Consider the following 19,901-nt stretch of genomic DNA (forward strand, 5'->3'; position numbering starts at 1 on the left):
AGTCAACAGAAAACGCCTTATCGTTGTTATTTAATGTTAGCTTGGAAAGCATCGAGTTTGAACGAAGGCATACGACCACAAAAACAGCTCAGCGAAGAGGTTCACATTTACGAGCCTGTGGGCGGCGACAGTGGTGGAGACACCGGCGGGCCCTTACGTGACACAAAACGAACACCCTGCTTCAACACAGTTCCAGGAAGTCAGTGAGGTTTCGTTGTATTGTTGCCACGGAACTCGTGTAGTGGGCTTTAAACTTAGTCAACATTATTTGTTGTCTTCAACAACAAAAAATAGTTTTAAAAAAAATCATACTATTTAACCGTCAGCTAACCGGATACCAAGATGCCACCTAAGAAGCGCAACACCGGGACGACACAGAGCAAGGAGCTGAAACCCGGTGCTGAAAGTTCCTCAACAGAGAAGAAAGAGAGTCCAGAGTTATCTGTGAAAAAGTAAGACAAGTTATGTTGACTTATTCGAGCCTGAATGTATGGTAATGCAGGTGTTTAACTCCTGCTAGCTAACATATGTGACTATACGTCAGGCTGACTAACTTAGCTGCTTCAAACGAAGCCAGGCCTGTATTTACAGCTAATACCAGCCAGTCTCTCAAACCCACACAGCTGGCCACAGTGGGTGACTATTCAGTAACACAATAACACGAGTTAACATCTGTAATAACACATTATTACAGCTCCTGTCTGGCACAGACTGTGGCTAACACACATGGAGGTTATTGTCACCTATGCTTACTGTGTGTTTGTGATGTTTATTTTTGTCCTCTGTCCATCCTCTAGACACAGAGACAAAGATGCAGAGTTTGTCACTCTGTGCAAGAGCCTTCATGTGACAGACCTGGTGTGTGACCGAGCCTGGACGCTGTGGAAAACTGTGCAGGAGTCCCTGGATGAAATCACTGTGTGTATTTATCTAGTTTTCTATTCATGTGACAGTAAATATGTAATGTTGTGATCCTGTTGGCTGACATATTGAAGCAATAACATGAATGAAAATCACACAATAAAAGCAACACTAAAGTAACCATTAAAGTGGACATGGCCCTTTAAGTATTTTATCTTGTTAATTGTGGCATAAATGCCAAACAAAATGCAGACTGCATTTTGTAGACTGCATTTTGTGCATCATTTTTAGCCTTTTATACGAGCAGCTGAGTACAGTATCAGTCAGTATGCTACATGTAATAATAAATGACAAAGTCTACTCAATTGTAGTTGTTGCAAATAGACACCTGTCTCTCCTGGTTAAAGGATAGCTGATGAGGATGTACACAAAATAGACTGCAAGGAACAGACAGATGCCTCATATCAGACTGTCTCATGTATTTTATGACAATTAGAATATATTAACAAACTCCTAAAATTGAGATATGATGACTTTAAGAAAAAGAAAGAAGTGTTTTTGATAAAAGTAAGTACTTAATGTAAAGGGCAGGTGTTGCTTTGTTGTAACAGATCTATTGGATTCTGGCTTTAATTAATAATATAAACTTACCCCACCAGGTCTCCATGTTCATTGATGTCCATCATGAAAGCATATGATATGTTATTATACCATCATTTTAAATCTTTTCTTTTTCCATTTAATTTCAGGACACTCAGAAAAGACTGTGGGGTGCTTGTCTGTTTGTGACTGTGACGGACACGGATGCCGCATGTTTCACCTTAACTCAGGCTCTGAAAGCAGTCAGTCTGAAGTAAGTACTTACTCTCTATAGTCTATACCATATCAGTGCATGCAATTCAGTCATTTGAATAGGAGTTCTGTAAAAGGATAACAAATGGCTGCTCTCCAACTCCTAACTGCACACAAAGTAAGAGGTAAATGCTGAGGATTTCTGTAGTTTGAAACATCCTCATCACAAGAGCACCTTGTTCAGGAAGCTTTCTGCAACATAAAACTGATGTCAGGTTTTTACTGCCCAAAGTAAAAATCGGTTAAATGTATTTTTTCCCTTCTGTGGAGTAGAAACAAGAGACTGTAAATGGATGTGAAGTCTTTTCCTGATAAGACAAGCACTTCAGACATTGGTATTTTGGATAATTGTTTAACCAGTTTTGACAAATTTCATCACCATTATTTTTAAAATGAAATCTGCACCCTTGGTGTGGTTTACAATTTTATCCTTCATGTAATTGCTGTTTATTTTACCCCTCACACAAATTCATCCTTTCTTTTGCAGTGTAAAGCAGTTCATGGCTCTGGTGAGGAAGTTGGATGTGAACTTGGATACGATAAGCACCAAGGTGAATTCAGCACTGTCACGACTGGAGAAGAAATATGATGTGATGCTGGCTCTCTACCAGAGGTTTGAGAAGTGAGTAACATACAGTTGAGGTGCTTGATTGATTCATACGTGTTTGTTGCAAAATTATAATTGATCAAAATATTTGTTTCGTTTCAGAACATGCAAGAAAATCTTAATTTCTGATGGCAAGTAAGTAGAAGATTTATCTAAAACATGATTGAAATCTGTTTGTCACACTCCTTTTTTAGTATTTTTGTGGGGTTGTGTTTGATAATTGCAGGATTGTTATAATAGATGTGTTGCTGGTGCATGGTTAATAGTTTCAGTGTCTCATTTTTAAGGGAGAGGGAGACCATGCGGAGCTGCTGGACAACGTTTCTTTTGGCCAAAGGTAGGTTAAACATCTTAACACTTCAACAAACACACTGACTGGCATCAACAAAAAAACAATAGGATCAAGCTGTTAACACACCAAACGGAAAAGTTTCCATGTTGCTCCTTCTTCTTCTTCCCCTCCTTCCTTCCTCCTCCAAGCTCAAATTGATTGGAAAGTTTTCTCTCCTCATGGATACAGTTCTGTAGTTTCTATTCGGCAGCAATAGTATTATGATGATGCTTCTCATGTGCTGCATCTCTGCTGTCTGCAGGAAGGGCCTTGCAGATGGAGGATGACCTGGTCATATCATTCCAGTTGCTGCTTTGTACACTGGAGTTATTCATCAAGCGCTGCCCTCCAGACCGTCTGCTGCCTCTATACCGTAAGCTTCAGTCTCATATACTAATGCGCACAACTTTATTTAATAAACTTTTATAATGTGTCAGTGTACACCCAGGTCTGAAAGTCTGAAATGTCAAGTTGAAGACTTTAATTACCAAAGACTAGAAACATATGAATCGAGTCCAAATGTTAACATGATTGCACATTTTATGTTGATGTGCACCCAATGTGACCAAAAGTATATATTTGTTTAAAAAGTATATGCATAATACAGTAATATGCCTGTGAGTCATGTTGCCCAGACATGGAAAATGTGTCTGAATCTCAACTTTGGATATTCTTGTGTTATAAAAGATGTATTATTGTATATGATTTATTGTAACATCTTTCTCTCAGAATCAGCCATCAGCAAAGTTCACAGTCCTCCGACAAGAACAACTCGTCGCAACCAGAGCAAAGCCAAATCTCGACCTCCTGAGCCGGAGATGGACGTGCAGCTTCTTGAAACCTTGTGCAAAGAGAACGAATGCAACGCTGAAGAGGTCAGAGCCCTTTAAACACATCATATAAACACATTTCTGTTCCTGTTGTCGGTTTTTAGCCTAATTTTCTATGACAATTGTGTTAACAGGTGAAGAATGTATATCAGACCAGCTTCTCTGCTTTCCTGGACTCATTGGATCTTTCAAGATGGCCAGACTTTCCTCAGGTAGGCAGTGGACTTTGTCACAACATGTGCCTGACTGTTTGGTTTCCCTCCGTCTGCGCCACACTTACTTTTTCCATTAGTTATCTCCCTGCTTGCTGATATCATTGTTGATCATTCGAGTGCCTGAAAGCTGTTAGCTGCTAGTTCTCTTTGCTGCTCTCACATGTTTGTTTTCACATACATGGTGTCAGGTAAATGTGTGCTTAAGTGTGGGATCCGTTGTAGTGTGTGAGCGTCATATATTACAGAGGCAGGTATAAATACAGCTCTAAGACATGATGCTACTGTTTGCTGACAGCGACACACTCCTCTGAAGGATACTGAACATATTTAGTTTACTGTTAAACTACCCCAGTAACGGACAGGTGGTGCGTGTTATTTAAGTGTCTTATGTAAATAAATGTGAGTCTCAACTTATTGGTTTGACTTCTGAGAGGACAGACAAGGTAAATTTATAATAGAATACAGGTGTTAGCATCTCTCCGTGTTAGTATAAAAGTAAATCATTTCCCATTCAAATTATTTTGCTGCTATAATTGTTTGCAGACAGTTTGAGTGAGATTGTGGTCCAGATAGTTAACGACAGATTTTCCTAAGAAATCTATTTGAGTCAGAACTGTGCCTTATTGATGTTTATTTTATTGAGATTCAAATCTTATCAGATACACACAAACTCTGGCACAGTTCCTATCATGGTGTGAGAGTTGCAACCTGCACAAGCTCACCAAAACTATGTTCCATTTTCCTCGGAAGTCGGAGCAGGGAATGACATCACACATGCAAGTTTGAGTCGTTCCAGTTTAAAGTCAGAAAAACAGTTCTAGCCAGGCTAGCCATTGATAGCAATAACAGTTGATCAAAACACATTTCAATGTATTTTGCACATACAAACAGCGTAGCAACATGTCCACAAATAGAAGTTGGTCAGTGCTGTGTGTACGACTGATTTGGAGCATGGTGCTTGTGTTTAATTGTGTATGTGGGGAGACACCTTACTATGATTAACCCTGTGCTTTCATTTTGACTCCAGGTGAATGACCTCAACCAACAATATGAAGAGCACTACCTCAAGACTAGAGACTTTGATGGACGGCTGTTTTTTGACGGAGATGAGACTGTTCTTGCACCTAAAATTGAAATGTAACTTCTTCTTTTTCTTCACCAGTATTTTCATGTTGGTCTGGTTGATGTGTTAAAATATTTGAAATAAAAAGTTTTTAATCATTTTTTTTCTCCTGCATTCAGAGCGCAGGTGGAGAGAACGCCAAAAAAGAACCTGGCTGAAGAAGATGCTGTTCTCATCCCTCCCCAGACTCCAATCAGGTGAGCAAAAATCTGTCACTCACTTGTTATTAATTGTTTTTTATAATTCTTCATCCAGAGGAAAAGGATTGAATATTCATGTCTGCTTTCTGCACTGCAGCATCTTTTAAAAAAAATATTTGTACAGTTCAAACCTTCTCACCTAAGAGTCTGTACACACTGTCGGCTGCTCAGCTGTCAACTGGTGCATGTGGGAGTTGCTGAAGTTGAACGTTCATGGTAGCTAGAGACAGACAGAGCAATAGACAGTATGTAGGGTTAAAACCATGCTTTACAATTATATATGTCCACAAATGGAAAACCACATTTTTGACATTGCTCTTAGAATTTGTTGCTCCGTGGATATATTTAATTGTGTGAATTGTTGTGTATTTATGTTCTAGTCTGTCCTCCAGCACTGTCTGATTTTTGTTATATCTCATCAGAGCTGCCATGACCTCCATCCAGCAGTTGAGGGGTGATCTCATCTCGAGTGGGGACCAACCATCTACTAACCTGGCTACATATTTCAAAGTGGGTCTTTAGTCTGTCACGGCTAATTAAAATGTCTCATGAAACGTCATCTCTAGATCTTAATTTCACGGATTTCTGGTTTCCTTCTCTCCCGTGGTCAGAATTGCACAGTGGACCCAACGCAGGATGTGCTGAAGCGTTTGGAGACTCTCGGACAGGTTTACAGCCAGAGGTTTGGTCAGGCAGTCGGCCCGCGGAGCACAGGTCTCGGCATGCAGGTAAGAACTAACACTCAAAAAGAAAGTGAGCAAAAATGGCAATACATGCTGTGCTCGAATGATTGTGTGTCTAACTTATATATTTCTTATGCCTGTCAGAGATTTAACCTCGGTGTCAGGCTGTATTACCAAGTCATGGAGGAAATGCTCAAAATGGTACAGTGACTTGTCTAATTTGTTTATTCAACATTTTTATTTTCTGTTGACTGTAGAGCACAAGAGCTCACATTTCACATAAAATGAAGAATTGTTATTAATATTGTCTTTCCTGTAATTGATCATACTGTTTTCATTTTGTAGGAAGAGAAGCGACTGTCTGTGCAAAATTTCAGGTATGTTTTTCTCAATTTTCATGTTACTGGTGGGTAATAATGAAGCTAGTCAACGCTGCTGTGTACTCGCTTACACTTCAGCTGAACATTGGAAGTGCATGCATGCTCTCTGTTGTTTTAATATGTAGTGAAGCGTTATTTGTCTCGAGCTGAGTCACATGATTTCCATTCCAGTAAACTCCTCAACGACTCCACATTCCACACATCACTTTTGGCCTGCGCTTTGGAGGTCGTCATGGCAACGTATGGAGGTGTGTCCCGTATTTTGCTTACAAGTTAATAATGGACGTTATCGCGCAGTAATAACTAAATATCTTTGTTGTGCGACACATTGTGATAATGTTGTTTGCGTGTCACGATTAGAGAGCAGATACAAGAGCGGAGGTGTTGACTCGGCTGAGACGGACCTGTGTTTCCCCTGGATACTGGATGTGTTCAGCCTCCCCGCCTTTGACTTCTACAAAGTCATCGAGAGCTTCATCAAGGCCGACCACACTATGAACAAAGACATCGTCAAACATCTGGAGACATGCGAGAACCTCATCATGGAGAGGATTGCATGGAGGACGGTCAGTTTTATCTCTAATCACTACAACAGTATGCTGGTAATAAGACCACAGCATTTTAATAAGATTCATAAAGTCACATAGATACTGTAAATATATGTAGCTTTTATTGGCTCATGAGAAGATACAATCTTTGGTAATGAAATATTACTACAATCTAAGAGTAACACAAATTCCATTTAAGATGAACATAAACTCCTTCTTGATGTTTGAGCAGCACTATTGTAAAATGAAGCAAGTTCTACATAAATCCAACATTTATTTTATATATCATCATCATTGACTGCTTCTTAGCACAGCAGTGAACCACACAGTGCTCCAGAGATGCTGCACTCAGCAGTGTGATTTAAAAATGAATAAACACAAAACTGGTTCAACCTTTTGCAATTCATGCAAAAATACAGATTATATATTCAAAACATAGAGATTTGCTGCAGTATTTGTATGTGAATAGATAAAGACCTGTCACCTTGTACAAATCATCCCAGTAAAGTGATCAAAGATTGTCCTTTTTAAACGGTCTACAGTGGTGTAACATGATCTGTGTCACTGGCTGCCACTGCCTCCACCACCGGGAGCCTCTTTGTGTACCAGGCTCCTGGAGAAGTAGTAGATTAGCGGGTTGAGGCAGCAGTTGGAGCTGGCCAGTGACATCACCACAGGGTGCACAGTCTTGGTCACCTTGGCGAGGCCACAGCTGGGCAGCAGCCCCACGTGTGTCAGAGTGTATCCCAGCAGGTTGATGTGATAGGGCACAAAGCAGAGCAGAAAGATGCCTAGCACCCAGTAAATTACTGTGAGAGTGTGCTGGCGGCTGCGGCGCTGGCTGCGGGAGCGGTGTCTTGGCTGGCGAAGCACGCTCAGCACTCGGCAGTAGCTGTAGAGAAGCAGCAGAGTGGGCAGCAGAAATGACCCCAGCACTAAGCCCAGGGCCACCAGAATGATAGTGCGGTGGCGTTGAGAGGATGGGTCCAGCAGACAGGGCTGGTGTTGTCGGGCAGCTGCAGAGCGCAGCAGAGGCAGACTCACACTGAGCCCTAGCACCAGGCACCAGATCCCACCACTGACCAGCTGTGCAACACGGAGCCTGCGGAGCGTTGATGCGAGCGGGTGAACTACAGCAAAGTAACGGTCCACAGCGATACACACCAGGAAGAAGATGCCTCCATACAGGCTGATGTATTTTAGGGTGAAAGTTAGCTGGCAGTATGCTGCCTCGGGAGTCCAAATTGACGAGTCTGCTGTCTTGGAGGACAAGGCTCGGGCCTTTTGGTGGTAATAATAAATCCTCAGGGGAAGAGAGATGACGAAAAACATGTCGGCAGCTGACAGACTGATGAGGTAGATGGCTGTGCTGTTCATGGTGCAGCGAGATAGACACAGTCTGCGCAGAGCCAGGCTGTTGGTGGCCAACCCCAGCAGGAAGATGACACTGTAGGACACTTGGTAGAAGGTGAAGCGGTAGCTGGTGTCCACAGTGCAGTTAGACAGAGGCGAGTCCAGCTTGGCTGGCACATCAGTCATATTCCAGAGCTCCATGTCTCAAAAGGATTTGTAAATCACTGTGTCGCTTTCATATCTGGAGGAAATTAAGTCAAGGCAGTTAAACCTGTGGCAAGTAAAGACTTCATGAACTCAAAATAGCATTGTCTTAAATAATGTAAATTTGCACAGATGACATAAATACATTGCTGCTACTGACACAGCTGATTTAATATTTGCTATGCAGGACGAGAGTAAGACAGATTTTCTCAATAAAGTTTTAACTGCCTAACTTCCTGATCTTGTAAAACAGACAAACAGCAGTTTTTACAGAGTTGGAAAAAAAGACACATTATAGTGTGATAATATTACCCTGCTGTAAATACACATTTAATTTTCGTTGAGATTGTCACAGGTGTTTTTTGTTTTATTTAAACCCGATAGTAATCTTTTGTTTTGTTTTCATCAAGAAGGGTCTAATGTTAAGTAATCTTTACAGTTTCTTTATTAGCACATGATATTTGAGACGTTTCTCTCTGTCTTTTGACCTAAATTGGCTTTATTGTGACTAATTCAAGTGTGAGCTGAATCAAAACCACTGAGGAAATTCAAGAGAGCTCCCATTAACCTAATGATAGCAGTGATACTTTGAATTATTTAAAAAATACTGTTCAATTATCTCCATTATCATTTTATGTTAACCTTCACATAGTCTGACTAAAAACATTTTTCATTCTCAATAACAACAATAATAATAATAATACACATATCATAAAATAAAATATTTGATACATTTGTAGTTTTTTATGTTATTGACATTTTGATGCATTTAAAATGACATTTTCTCCTTCCTATCTCCTATTTTTTTTTTTAAAGCTGTATAATATTGGCTTGCTGTCAAAGACAAAGTCATGCACAAACATCACACACAAACATATTATTCCTGATCTTCAAAAAATAATTCAACATTTTTCATTTGAAATTATAAATTTCTATCAAACCTTGATAAGTTGATGCAGTTAATTGCTGTTTAAAAAAAAAAAAATCTAAATTCCATATCTCTGTTATATATATGTATATATATATATATGTATATATATATATGTGTGTGTGTGTGTATATATATATATATATATATATATATATATATATATGTGTGTAAAACTCACATTTCAAAGCTCTACTGGAGAGAATATTGAAACAGATAAATCGTAACTTCATCACTCACCAGTATGTGGAGCTCATCAATGCAGTGACCCTGTGATGAAGTTATGTTTCCAGTCCGCTGATGTTCAGCTGCAGGTTAACTTGTCAGGATGCTGTAACAGTGTTCCTGCTTATGATTGGTGCGGCTCACGCCCACACTCACACTCACACAAACCAGGGTCTCTCTCACTCCCTGTCCCCCTTTTTCTTCTGTTCTATACTACACACATGTTGTAGTTTGTTCTTATTGTCTGATCTTTTTATTTCAGCTCATGAAAATGTTTATTGAACAATATAAATTCAGATAACCTTATTTAAACTGAATTCAGCCGTTAGATGAAGCACAGATGGTTTGATTACCTTCATGGCGGAAATCATGTTTATGGCTGCTTGTTATAAACCTACATGAGAGACTGGAGTTAATCATTAACTATAGTTGTCTGCCTGCTGATAAATCACTGAAAGAAGGTATTGTAATCAGAGGATCAGGATGAAGTCACTGTGCGTGTCAGTTCTGGGACCGGCACTCTCAGAGAAGAACAAGTCTGTGTCTTAATCAGTCAGACATCAATCAATCATTATTTATATAGCGCCAAATCATAATAAAAGTAATCTCAAGGCACTTTACACATAGAGCAGGTCTAGACCATACTCCTTAAAACAGACATTAAGCTCGGAGTTTAAAAACAAGTCTTTACACTGATGAAGAGTAATATGATGTTAAAATGTTAATAGCATATTAAAAGCATTCATTCACTTATTATCCTATGTTTCACATGTTTAACACCACTGACAGCTGAATCCCACCAGTCAAATTGGGATGTAATTAAAGTTGTGTTGAGAGTTGAGCCTGTTTGAATAATCTGAATTTGGAGAAGATTAGGCTAATATGTTAGATGTATTTTGAGACTTTGCTACATACTACTATGTTATATCCACGGCTCTTGTGAGACAAATTTGAATTCCATAGAAATCTAGTAAACAAAGGAGATAATAGCAAAAGTAATCAGGTATGGTTTATTCTCCTCAGCAGTTGAGTCAGGGTTACTTTTGCTCCATAAAACCGTTACTGGGCAAATGATTTATTTTGAGCTCAGGTGATAACGTCCATCTGTTTCCTGAATGTACAATAAGCCTGGTTGTATTACATGAATCACTGTGAGGAGTCCAAACATGGCAAATTAGAAACCACTAATAGTTTAGTTTGTCTCCAGGATGCTTGTATATAGTTTATCTTATCCACTACTCACTGGATTTGTTTTAAGATTGCAGAAATCACCACAGTGCTTTGTTGTAAATGCACTTCACCCTAAAGAGACATGTTGTTGCTCGCATGCTTTAGTTTCACAATCTTTCTCCTCAGTGCAGTGGAGGTGATGAGTCTAGCCTTGTCAGTGCGGACCCTCGGGCAAAGCCTCTCAACAGGAATGTAGTAGCGCTTGGTCTTGCAGCACACAGCTTTTACAAGAAGGAACAAATATTTCAAATGCATTCAAACTAGTCCATTGGAAAAACTTGCAAACATGTAGTCAGTCTGAGAGCTGAGATGCTGCAGTGTTTTTTGTTGTTGTGATTCTTAAACCTTAATAGCTTGCAAAATGTGGTGTGTGATTAGGACTTTGATGTAAAATTCCTCTTGTTTAATTCACCTAGAAATGTAGCTTCCACACACTAGGTGTGTTTCATATACAGACATACTGTTTGGTATATGCTGACTTCTTGATTTGTCCATGTTATTCACCCTTCCTACACTCAAATAAGTCACCATTTAAGATAAGGCCATTGGCAGTGTTATTGCAGTGTTTGCCGGTGCTATACAGCTGTCAGTTATTGACCACACCTGTAATCTGCATTTGAAATTTACTGAGTCATTGAGCATTCACAGCAGTGGGCACCTATAGTTAACTGCTATGTGTTGTTGGAACCTGTGTGAGTAATTGGCGTATACAAACGATTTGGTAGTACGCAAAATGAACAACACCAAAGTGACATTTCAAACATTTCACAACACCCCACTCAATCAAACAACTAGTTCATTACATACTCCATAAAACAAACTTTTTATTCAAGTTAATAATGCTTTTATTCACTTTAGTAATAAGGGGTAAAGCTGTTACAGAACATGGTGCTCTATAAAGTGCTCTATAAAAGCCTTAGAAAAGGCCTCAAATACTTACAAATGGCACAGTACATTAGAAAAAGAGCTGTAATACTGTTTCAGCTTTGCCAAAGCAGAAGTTTCCTCAACGAGAATCTTCTCAGAGAAATAAGACTGAAATGACAATGGCATGTTATGTGCAAAAGCTGGTATGTATTTGCAGCACCATGCATATGACTATGGCTTACATGCCTGTCATTGCCATTAATACACATTATAAATACAGAGTCTTTCCTTAATAGGACAAAGTGTTTTCTTACCCCGACAAAGGGTATTCATGCCGCAACACAGTTTATTATTCTCAAATCTTCCCTCTTTGACGGGATCCACCCTTTTTATTCACTAAAGAGGGATCAGTGTCTTAAGTCCCAGTCAAAAGTCTCTGTGCTTTCCATTAGATATGAAAGTGACTCCTTAGAAACCATTGTGTTTGTTTGTTGTTATAATCTCCACTCTGCTTCCACCTTAGTTTCACCAGCAATACTGACTGAATTATTTATCATGTCACAGAATAAAGTTGTCATTAGACTGTGGACTCGTTGTCAAGGATTTTGGCTCTCATAGTCCTCATGTTCATGGTTTTGGGTGTTATAGTTGGACTGCCTTGCGTACTATTTGTGTGTAGTCGGTCCAAAATCTTAACTCCCTTGTTCCACGCTGTGGACTTGCGTTTAATGGAGCTCTGAATGGTCTCTGAGGTGAAGTAGTAAATGACTGGATCAAAGCAGCAGTTGGTCACCGCTATGCACAGAGCGATGGGGTAGATGGTTCTCACCACATGTTCTGCGTCGCATCCCTTTAGGATATTTGAACGGACCAGAGCATAGAAGATGAGATTGACGTTGTAGGGGATGAAACAGAAACAGAAGATGAGCAGATGCACGATGATCATCCTCAAGATTTTAGCCTTGTTGAGGTTGCTTCCACGGCTGATGGTTTTGGGATTCTTCAGCGTCCGCAGCACCATGACCGAGCAGAAGACATTTAGCAGCATTGGGATGATAAAGCCCACAGTCTCAATAAACACCACCACCTTGGACAGCTCAGCCTTCCACTGTTTTTTAGAGTAGTTTTCAAAGCAGTACTGTGTGTGGTTGGGACTGGGTGAAGTGGTGTCCAAGAGGAACCCCGTGGGTATACTTCCAGAAAGAACCATCACCCACACTGTGCAGCAGGCCAGTTTGGCATTCCTCTTAGTACGAATGGTCTGGGACCGAAACGGGTGCACAATGGCCAAGAAACGGTCAATGCTAATGCAGGTGAGGAAGAGGATGCTGCCGTACATGTTGGTGTAGAACAGGGCCACAGAGATCTTGCAGAGCTCACTCCCAAACATCCATTCACGTTTAATGAAGTAAACAATCCGAAAAGGCAGGCTGAGGACAAACAGAGAGTCTGAAACAACAAGGTTCATCATGTATGTGGTGGTCTCATTCCGCAGCTTCAGCGTGCAGCTAAAAATGTACACAGCCAGCAAGTTGAAGAGAAGTCCAAAAACAAACACCAGGCTGAAAACCGTGCTGTACAGAGGGTACTTGAAGTCATCACTCTTGTTGCAGGGTTGAGTGACAGTGAATGTGCTGGCGTTAGACATCTTTAAATCACGCTGGTAATTTTTGAATATTTACAGTGATTAATAGTTCTTCTCGGTCGTGCACCTTTGTCAGTCATAAAAATCCCATCTTGTTTCTCCAACCATGTGCAACGGGCAGGGAAAATTTACATTTAATTTGGTTGGGAAAAAACGGTTCCCTCAAAATATTGTTTGGTTTTAAGTTAAATATGGCTCCACAAAATACCTGCGTCGGTATCCAAAGTTGTGCAATTGTCCTGCACGTCCTATAATCCTCAGACAGGTGAAGATTTCAGTTGTCCTCCACAGTTCAAATGTTTATTACCGTTGAGTCATACACCTTTCGTCAGCTCTTTGAACAGTCGAGTGGTTCTTCCTGTATCTTGTTCTACTGTCTGTTCCTACAGCAGGCCTGAGGGTGCATGGTGATCTTTTGCTCGAGAGGCTGTACTCTGCTCCTGACTAACTGTGTATGAGAGACAGTGGAGCAAGCTGCATGTCAGACTACTCCAACACAAAGAACTCACTGGACTGTTGAAACAAAGGGAGGAGCCTCTGCCAGGGCCAGAGTCCTCCCATCTCTGCTTTGTTATTGCACCTATCTGAAATATGAATAGTAGGATTCTATCAGAAGTTTGTGTGGCACATAATTGTTGAATTTTCTTTTGAAATTATGAACTTAATTGAGGATTTCTCTTTTCTGTATTTATACCAACCTCTCAAGACATGAAACTAATTCATATATTTGGCCAATACCGTATACTGCATGGCTTTATCTTTTTTTGTTATATGTCTGAGGTGTTTCTCTTTCAGTTTACAATCAAATAATCTTGTAATTTATTAAACTGATAATTAAGTATGAATCTACAATGAACACTGAAATTGCAAACAATGAATTTACCAGTCAATTGTTGTAGTATTGGCACCTATTCCTGTATACGTCACTGAACGCTGTTAAAGCAGCCAAATACCAGGTGTAGTTTTGAAATTTGTCAGTGACGTCAGCAGGGTGGGGCAAGCATGACATGAAGAATGTGCTATTAGCAAGTCTGTACTTGCATCACTTGGTCGGAAATCACATCAACTTTCCCATATGATCTTATCTTTGTCCTTGTGTGTACACGCTGATGTTCACATCCAACGTTAACTGAATGTCTACTAATCTGGATTTAAATGTTGTTGCATAGTTGCCAAGGATTACTTTGTGTGTAGGCTGGATATATATTTCTAAGTCAAATAATTGTTTGGGTTCACTTTCCATGACTATTTGTTCAAATAAGATACTGTAGGGAGTGTATTTAGGTCAACAGAAAATGAGGAACGTTATCAGTGTTTCTCCCTTGTTATCATTTAACTGTTGGCTTCTGGTAAAATGACTTCATATATATTCTTGTTTGTGCTGATTCTGTGTCGCTCACAGCAAAACCAAACAGATCGACTCTTCATGAAGTTAATGAGATAATATACACCAGTTGCAATTGACTCATTTATTCTTATGGAAATGCTAGTATTAAAATATTTTTCATAATTGATCAACATCAGTAATAATTTATATTTACATTTAATATATGACTTATTTATCAGCCTATTTACAATTTTTCTCTTTTTGTGAACAAGTGATTTTTGCAAACACATACATCTAAATAAATGACCTTTCCTCTAATTTAACTTAAGTTTAAATCAGTTTGTGCTTTTGATTTACAGTAACAAAAGTAAATTTCTGTTTTGGTATTTCATTTTTGAAAAGGTTTGGAAAGATTTTTGAAGGGCTCTCAGGTGTACAGTAATAAAAGTTGGTTTGGGATGACATTTTCTCTAATGTCAGCATTGTTCAAATCTTATTTTTTGACATAATTTACAGTGAAGGAGCAAAAACATTGATTAGTTTTATTATGATTTCGATGCACTTTAACTGCCTTGTTAAGTGTAAATCATTGTGTTTGTGTCTCCGCAGGGCTCCCCTCTGTTTGAGCTGCTGAAACAGGAGCATGAGGGCGGCGCAGCAGAACAGGTGGAGACCCCGGCCAGTTACAGCCAACCACTGCAGCACAACCACACCGCAGCTGACCTGTGAGTCCCCCCCTCCCCCCCCAATGTATCTTTCTGTCTTTCAGCATGTATGCAGCTAAGGGATTTTGAGCCCTAAAATGTTATTTAGCTGTTGCGAAACCATGTGAGTCAGAAGTACAAGAGGTTGTCTAATTGATTGTCAGACCTTGTATGTTGCAATGGGGAAAAATACAGTTAAGTAAACCTAGTTGTAAAGTGAATGACTCATTCTCACTCACGACATCCTGTCTGTACCTTTGAACCTCTTCTTTTATTACATTCTAAACCATCTAATTATCTTTGGTTTGTGGTTCACATTTAAAGCAAATTTTCCAATGTCAACACTGGTGTCTGTGTCCTTACAGATATCTGTCGCCTGTGCGTCCGGGCATTCGTATCTTGGCCCCCGAGTCCCCCAGCTCTCAAGCTGCCTCTCAGCCTCCGACCCAGCCGGCCGCCCAGACTGCTGGCCAGACTCCACGACACACAAAGTCTAACTCTCTTAGCCTCTTCTATAAAAAATGTAAGATTATGTCCAAGCTCTCACACATAGTTTATTTGTTGGTTCATTTATAGTTGCCACAATACACACTGTACAAAATTGAACTTATTCTATATAATAAAGATGTGCAGAAAAATTACCACTCTCCAAATATGATGGAATTTTAGAGGCTAAAATTAAGTAATCATCTTTTTTGTCACTGATGTATTTCCAATTTGACCATCTAATAAACTTGAAAAGACTACAATACTAACATGAATCATTACATTTGTAAAATCCTGAAGAAAATAACAAAAAACAACAACTAATATTTGTTCTGCTGGTTTTACACATATTCTTCAGGTTTTTTCTTTATTTCCGTTGCTGTCTGCTTTTGCTCTCTGTGTCTAATTATGTCTGTGGTGCTCTCTGTCTCTGCAGTGTACCGCCTGGCCTACACAAGGCTGAAGATGCTCTGCTCCTACCTGCTGTCCTCCCATCCTGAACTGGAGCCCATAATATGGACCCTGTTCCAGCACACTCTGCAGCATGAATATGACCTGATGAGAGACCGTCACCTCGACCAGGTAACCAGACAGGAGTTTACTTTTCTACCACTCTCTCGCTTTGTTCTCTCCTCCTGTTTTTACTGTATTTTTTCTCACAACCTCTTCTTCTTGTCTTTCTAGTTGATGATGTCAGCCATGTACGCCATATGTAAAGTGAAGAGTGTTGATCTGCGTTTCAAGACTATCGTCACGGCATACAAGAACATGCCCAACGCCAGCCAAGAGGTGATGCAACCATTCAAAAACATCCATGAATTAGTCATCCATTTGTCCATCTGATGTAATCAGGCTTTATGTTGAATTATTGCATAAAATAATTCTTGAACTTTGTGTCTCTTTGTGTCATTGTTGCAGACTTTTAAGCATGTGTTAATCACTGAGGGCCACTTCGACTCCATCATCGTCTTCTACAACCAGGTGTTCATGCAGAAGTTAAAAACCAACATCCTGCAGTACGCGTCTACCAGAGTGAGACACCTTCCCAGTCAGAGGCCACACTTTGATTTTGATACATCAGACCAATGATTATGTATACTATACCTTCTCATTATTGTTTTGGTTTTTTTCTCTAGCCGCCTACCCTCTCTCCAATCCCACAAATACCACGCAGCCCTTATAAATTCCCCAATTCGCCACTACGTGTGCCTGGGAGCAACAACGTGTACATTTCCCCTTTGAAGAGTGCACGCATGTCCCCTGGAATCATGACTCCTCGCTCCAGGTGAGTTCTCCATATTCTCAGCCGACTGATGATGACTTGATTCATTGTTTTAAAGACCATTAAAATGCATATTCATTTAATCCATTTAAGCCTCTGAATGAGTTTTCTCATGTTTGTTTTTTGCCTTTTACAGAATGCTGGTATCCATTGGTGAATCTTTTGGGGTATGTAACTCTTTTGTTTACTCTGAGGCTGATTAAAAAAGATCATCTCAATCTGACAACTGCAATGGCAATGATTTCTTCCTCACACACCTTTTTTGTTTTGCTTTGTTTTCATCTGTAGCCGTCCAATCGGTTCCAGAAGATCAACCAGATGGTCAACAGCAGCGAACGCTCCTTTAAGAGGACCCTGGATCTCGGCACCACTCCAAAGCCTTTGAAGAGGTTACGATTCGATGTGGACGGGCAAGATGAAGCTGATGGCAGGTTGGTCAAATACCCTGTTATTTAAAGAACAATAACCCTTCTGCTTTGCTGTTTTAAAACAACCAAGAAAATAGAACAAAGGGAAAAAAGAGAGCCTCATTTATTTTTCTCTAACCAAAAATTCTACATATATAATTTAGTAAATATGTATATTACAGTAGTGTATACACATATAGCAACTAAGTTTTGTTTTTTATTTTTTACAGCAAATCTGGTGGAGACTCTACACTGATACAGAAGCTTGCAGAGATGAGTAAGTGAAAACAGTTTTTTATATAAAGTTTGCCTGATATTCCTTATTATTGTACTACAGGTTTTCTTACGGTCGGTCATGTTGCTTGCAGCAGGTGGATGTAAGTTCCTCTAATATAGTGATGATTTTTTTCTTTCATGTAGGCTCCACCCGGAATCGCATGCAGGAGCAGAAGATGAAGGAGGACGCAGAATCAAGGAAGGAGTAACTCTAAAACCTACTGAACTGACCTGCACTGTTTGTCACAATGTGAACACTACTTTCCGTTCACATACACAGAGAAACATGAGTTTCTCTTTACATATAGTATTGGATTTTAGTTTGTATTTAACTTTGTCTTTGAGGAGTAATATGTGAATATAGAGGACTGTCTCCTCTTTTTTTTGTTAATGCTTTAACTGAGTGTTTTAACCGAATAATGATTGACATCATTGAATTTCATTTGAATTTGCTGATTGAGTACGTTTGTTTTTAAGAGTGGTGTTAATTTGTTGATAACAAATCATTGTTTTCACTCTCATACATGTTCTCAGTTACCAAGAGTGTTGAGATACATCAGTGGTTTTGTTGTTGTATCACTGGCTTGTATGTTGGCCTGTTTCTTTTTGGCAGAGACATTTCAAATGTTTCAATCATGATGCAACAGTTCAAGTGTTAAATCATGATCACTCGCTTCACCGAGGAGTAAATGTCAGGATCTGAGGGGAATCAATACGTCTCTCCATGCAGTGGTTTTACTTCTTAAGTGATATTTTACTCTGGAATTTGCATTAACGTCTTGGGAAGGTTTAGTTTGTGCCACTGACTGAGAAGTGTAAAATAAAATGATATATCACTTAAAGGAAAAATCATACACTACATGGTTTGCACAAAATTAATGTAGTTTCAGAGGATTTGGTTGCAAGTTATATTTTTTTTGGTGTAATGTATATAGTTTTATAGTAACTTTTTTTTTTTTTTTACTTCTAGGTGTTCAAAGCAAATGCAAACACCTCATAATGTGGTTCAACTAAAGGATTTTTAAGATATTATCAGACATTTTTCAACACATGATGCTGTTTAATTTTAGTTTTTTTGAATTGAAGTTGTTAAGTTGAGTATTCCTAGAAACAGGGAAAAACATTTAAGGGGATGAATAACACCACATAAAGAAAATGAATATGTGGACTTCACTCCAGAGTTTTTAAATTAAAATGTGTTTATATTGTACTTGAAGTATTTCTTTTAAAATGTAGTAAATATTGCTTTTGAAAATATTTTCTTCTTTGATTTTGTCATTGTTTTTTTTGGTCACAACATGTAGGTATCTTCTTGTAATTAAACACTGCTGTTTTGTTCTAATTTTATATTTAATATGCTGTTTGGTTTGAGTTTTCGACAAGATTTATAGAGAGCATTGTGGGAATTCTTACTCTTTGTTTGATCACAAAGAGTAAGAGGTAAAAATACTATTTGAGCGTTTTTTATATAAAAAAACCCAAAGACGACAAATTGTAGTTATTGCTCTATTTTTAAGGCTAATATGCTCATGACTCCATCATAGGAATCATAACTTTAAAGGAGTTTACAAACCAGTGATAGTTTAGAAAACTCATTGTGTTAAAAACAAGAACAGTCCTGTTCACCAAATACTTTGAGACTGATTACAAACCAATAAAAGAGAGGAAGTGACATATTTATTTTCCTCCCGTATCCCCAAAAGAATTTCAGCACAACGCAGAGCTTACCCGCAGTCCTTTTTCTCCCTCTGCTGTGCAAAGTCATGCACGCAAGAAGCTAGTCAGGCTTCACTTCCAGCAAATTACAGTTGAGAACGAGGACTGATAAACACGTCCCTGGACTGGTAACTGGATTTATGAGTGACAGGGTTGACTTAATCAAAAAATAAATTAAAAAAAATCTTTTGAATGTAACATTTTACTCATTTGGTGAGCCTGGTATCAACAATCTGATTGACAAACATTTCACAACATTTGTATTTTACAAGAATCTGGAAACTGCTGATGATGGCACAGTCTCTATGATAAAATAACTGCTAATTGTGTGGGGTGGAAACACTCAACACACATGCAGTACAAGATATTCCTGATGTGCCTGAAGACTCTCAAAACCATAAAAGATTTAAAAAAAATAGTGATCCAAGCTGAGAGAATATTAAGAAATTGTAATGCTCAGAGCAAGATTTAACACAAACATTCAAATGTGCAACACCAATTTTAGCAACAGTACAGAAATAAACCTCCAAGAGGAGAACTGCATATAAAGAGACACTAGTGAAAATAATCAGTATATCTTTTACTTGCGGCTTGTTTTTCCACTGCTGTGAACTCCCTCCA

At 39.1% G+C, this 19,901-nt stretch overlaps 3 protein-coding genes across 3 annotated transcripts; 1 reads left to right on the forward strand and 2 right to left on the reverse strand.

Annotated features, from left to right (window-relative positions):
* Window positions 1–256: 256 nt before the first annotated feature.
* rb1 (retinoblastoma 1) lies at window positions 257–18,832 on the forward strand. Its single transcript, XM_062432911.1, has 27 exons — window positions 257–452; window positions 798–918; window positions 1,611–1,714; window positions 2,201–2,335; window positions 2,423–2,455; window positions 2,608–2,657; window positions 2,914–3,024; window positions 3,381–3,526; window positions 3,616–3,693; window positions 4,724–4,833; window positions 4,939–5,016; window positions 5,442–5,529; window positions 5,631–5,747; window positions 5,847–5,903; window positions 6,048–6,079; window positions 6,254–6,330; window positions 6,443–6,648; window positions 15,019–15,134; window positions 15,479–15,636; window positions 16,036–16,181; window positions 16,284–16,388; window positions 16,518–16,631; window positions 16,736–16,884; window positions 17,018–17,048; window positions 17,170–17,312; window positions 17,519–17,565; window positions 17,709–18,832. Exons 1-27 carry the CDS (start codon window positions 343–345, stop codon window positions 17,771–17,773), a joined length of 2,727 nt encoding a protein of 908 aa, XP_062288895.1. The 5' UTR covers window positions 257–342; the 3' UTR covers window positions 17,774–18,832.
* On the reverse strand, window positions 7,192–8,184 carry LOC133993724 (lysophosphatidic acid receptor 6-like). Its single transcript, XM_062432755.1, has one exon. The coding sequence runs from the start codon at window positions 8,182–8,184 to the stop codon at window positions 7,192–7,194; it is 993 nt and encodes a 330-aa protein (XP_062288739.1).
* Window positions 12,015–13,463, reverse strand: LOC133994290 (lysophosphatidic acid receptor 6-like). The gene has a single exon (XM_062433539.1). It carries the CDS (start codon window positions 13,083–13,085, stop codon window positions 12,015–12,017), a length of 1,071 nt encoding a protein of 356 aa, XP_062289523.1. The 5' UTR covers window positions 13,086–13,463.
* Window positions 18,833–19,901: the final 1,069 nt, after the last annotated feature.

The sequence above is a fragment of the Scomber scombrus genome, chromosome 14 (genome assembly GCF_963691925.1).
Source record: "Scomber scombrus chromosome 14, fScoSco1.1, whole genome shotgun sequence".
Lineage (NCBI taxonomy): Eukaryota > Metazoa > Chordata > Actinopteri > Scombriformes > Scombridae > Scomber > Scomber scombrus.

Bases quoted from the DNA above. Each gene is read 5' to 3' on its own strand.
- rb1 (XM_062432911.1), top strand. From the start codon at position 343: ATGCCACCTAAGAAGCGCAACACCGGGACGACACAGAGCAAGGAGCTG. The intron at 3,527-3,615 runs GTCAGAGCCCTT...TTGTGTTAACAG, and splicing joins ACGAATGCAACGCTGAAGAG to GTGAAGAATGTATATCAGAC. The intron at 17,049-17,169 runs GTATGTAACTCT...TTTCATCTGTAG, and splicing joins CCATTGGTGAATCTTTTGGG to CCGTCCAATCGGTTCCAGAA.
- LOC133993724 (XM_062432755.1), bottom strand. From the start codon at position 8,184: ATGGAGCTCTGGAATATGACTGATGTGCCAGCCAAGCTGGACTCGCCT.
- LOC133994290 (XM_062433539.1), bottom strand. From the start codon at position 13,085: ATGTCTAACGCCAGCACATTCACTGTCACTCAACCCTGCAACAAGAGT.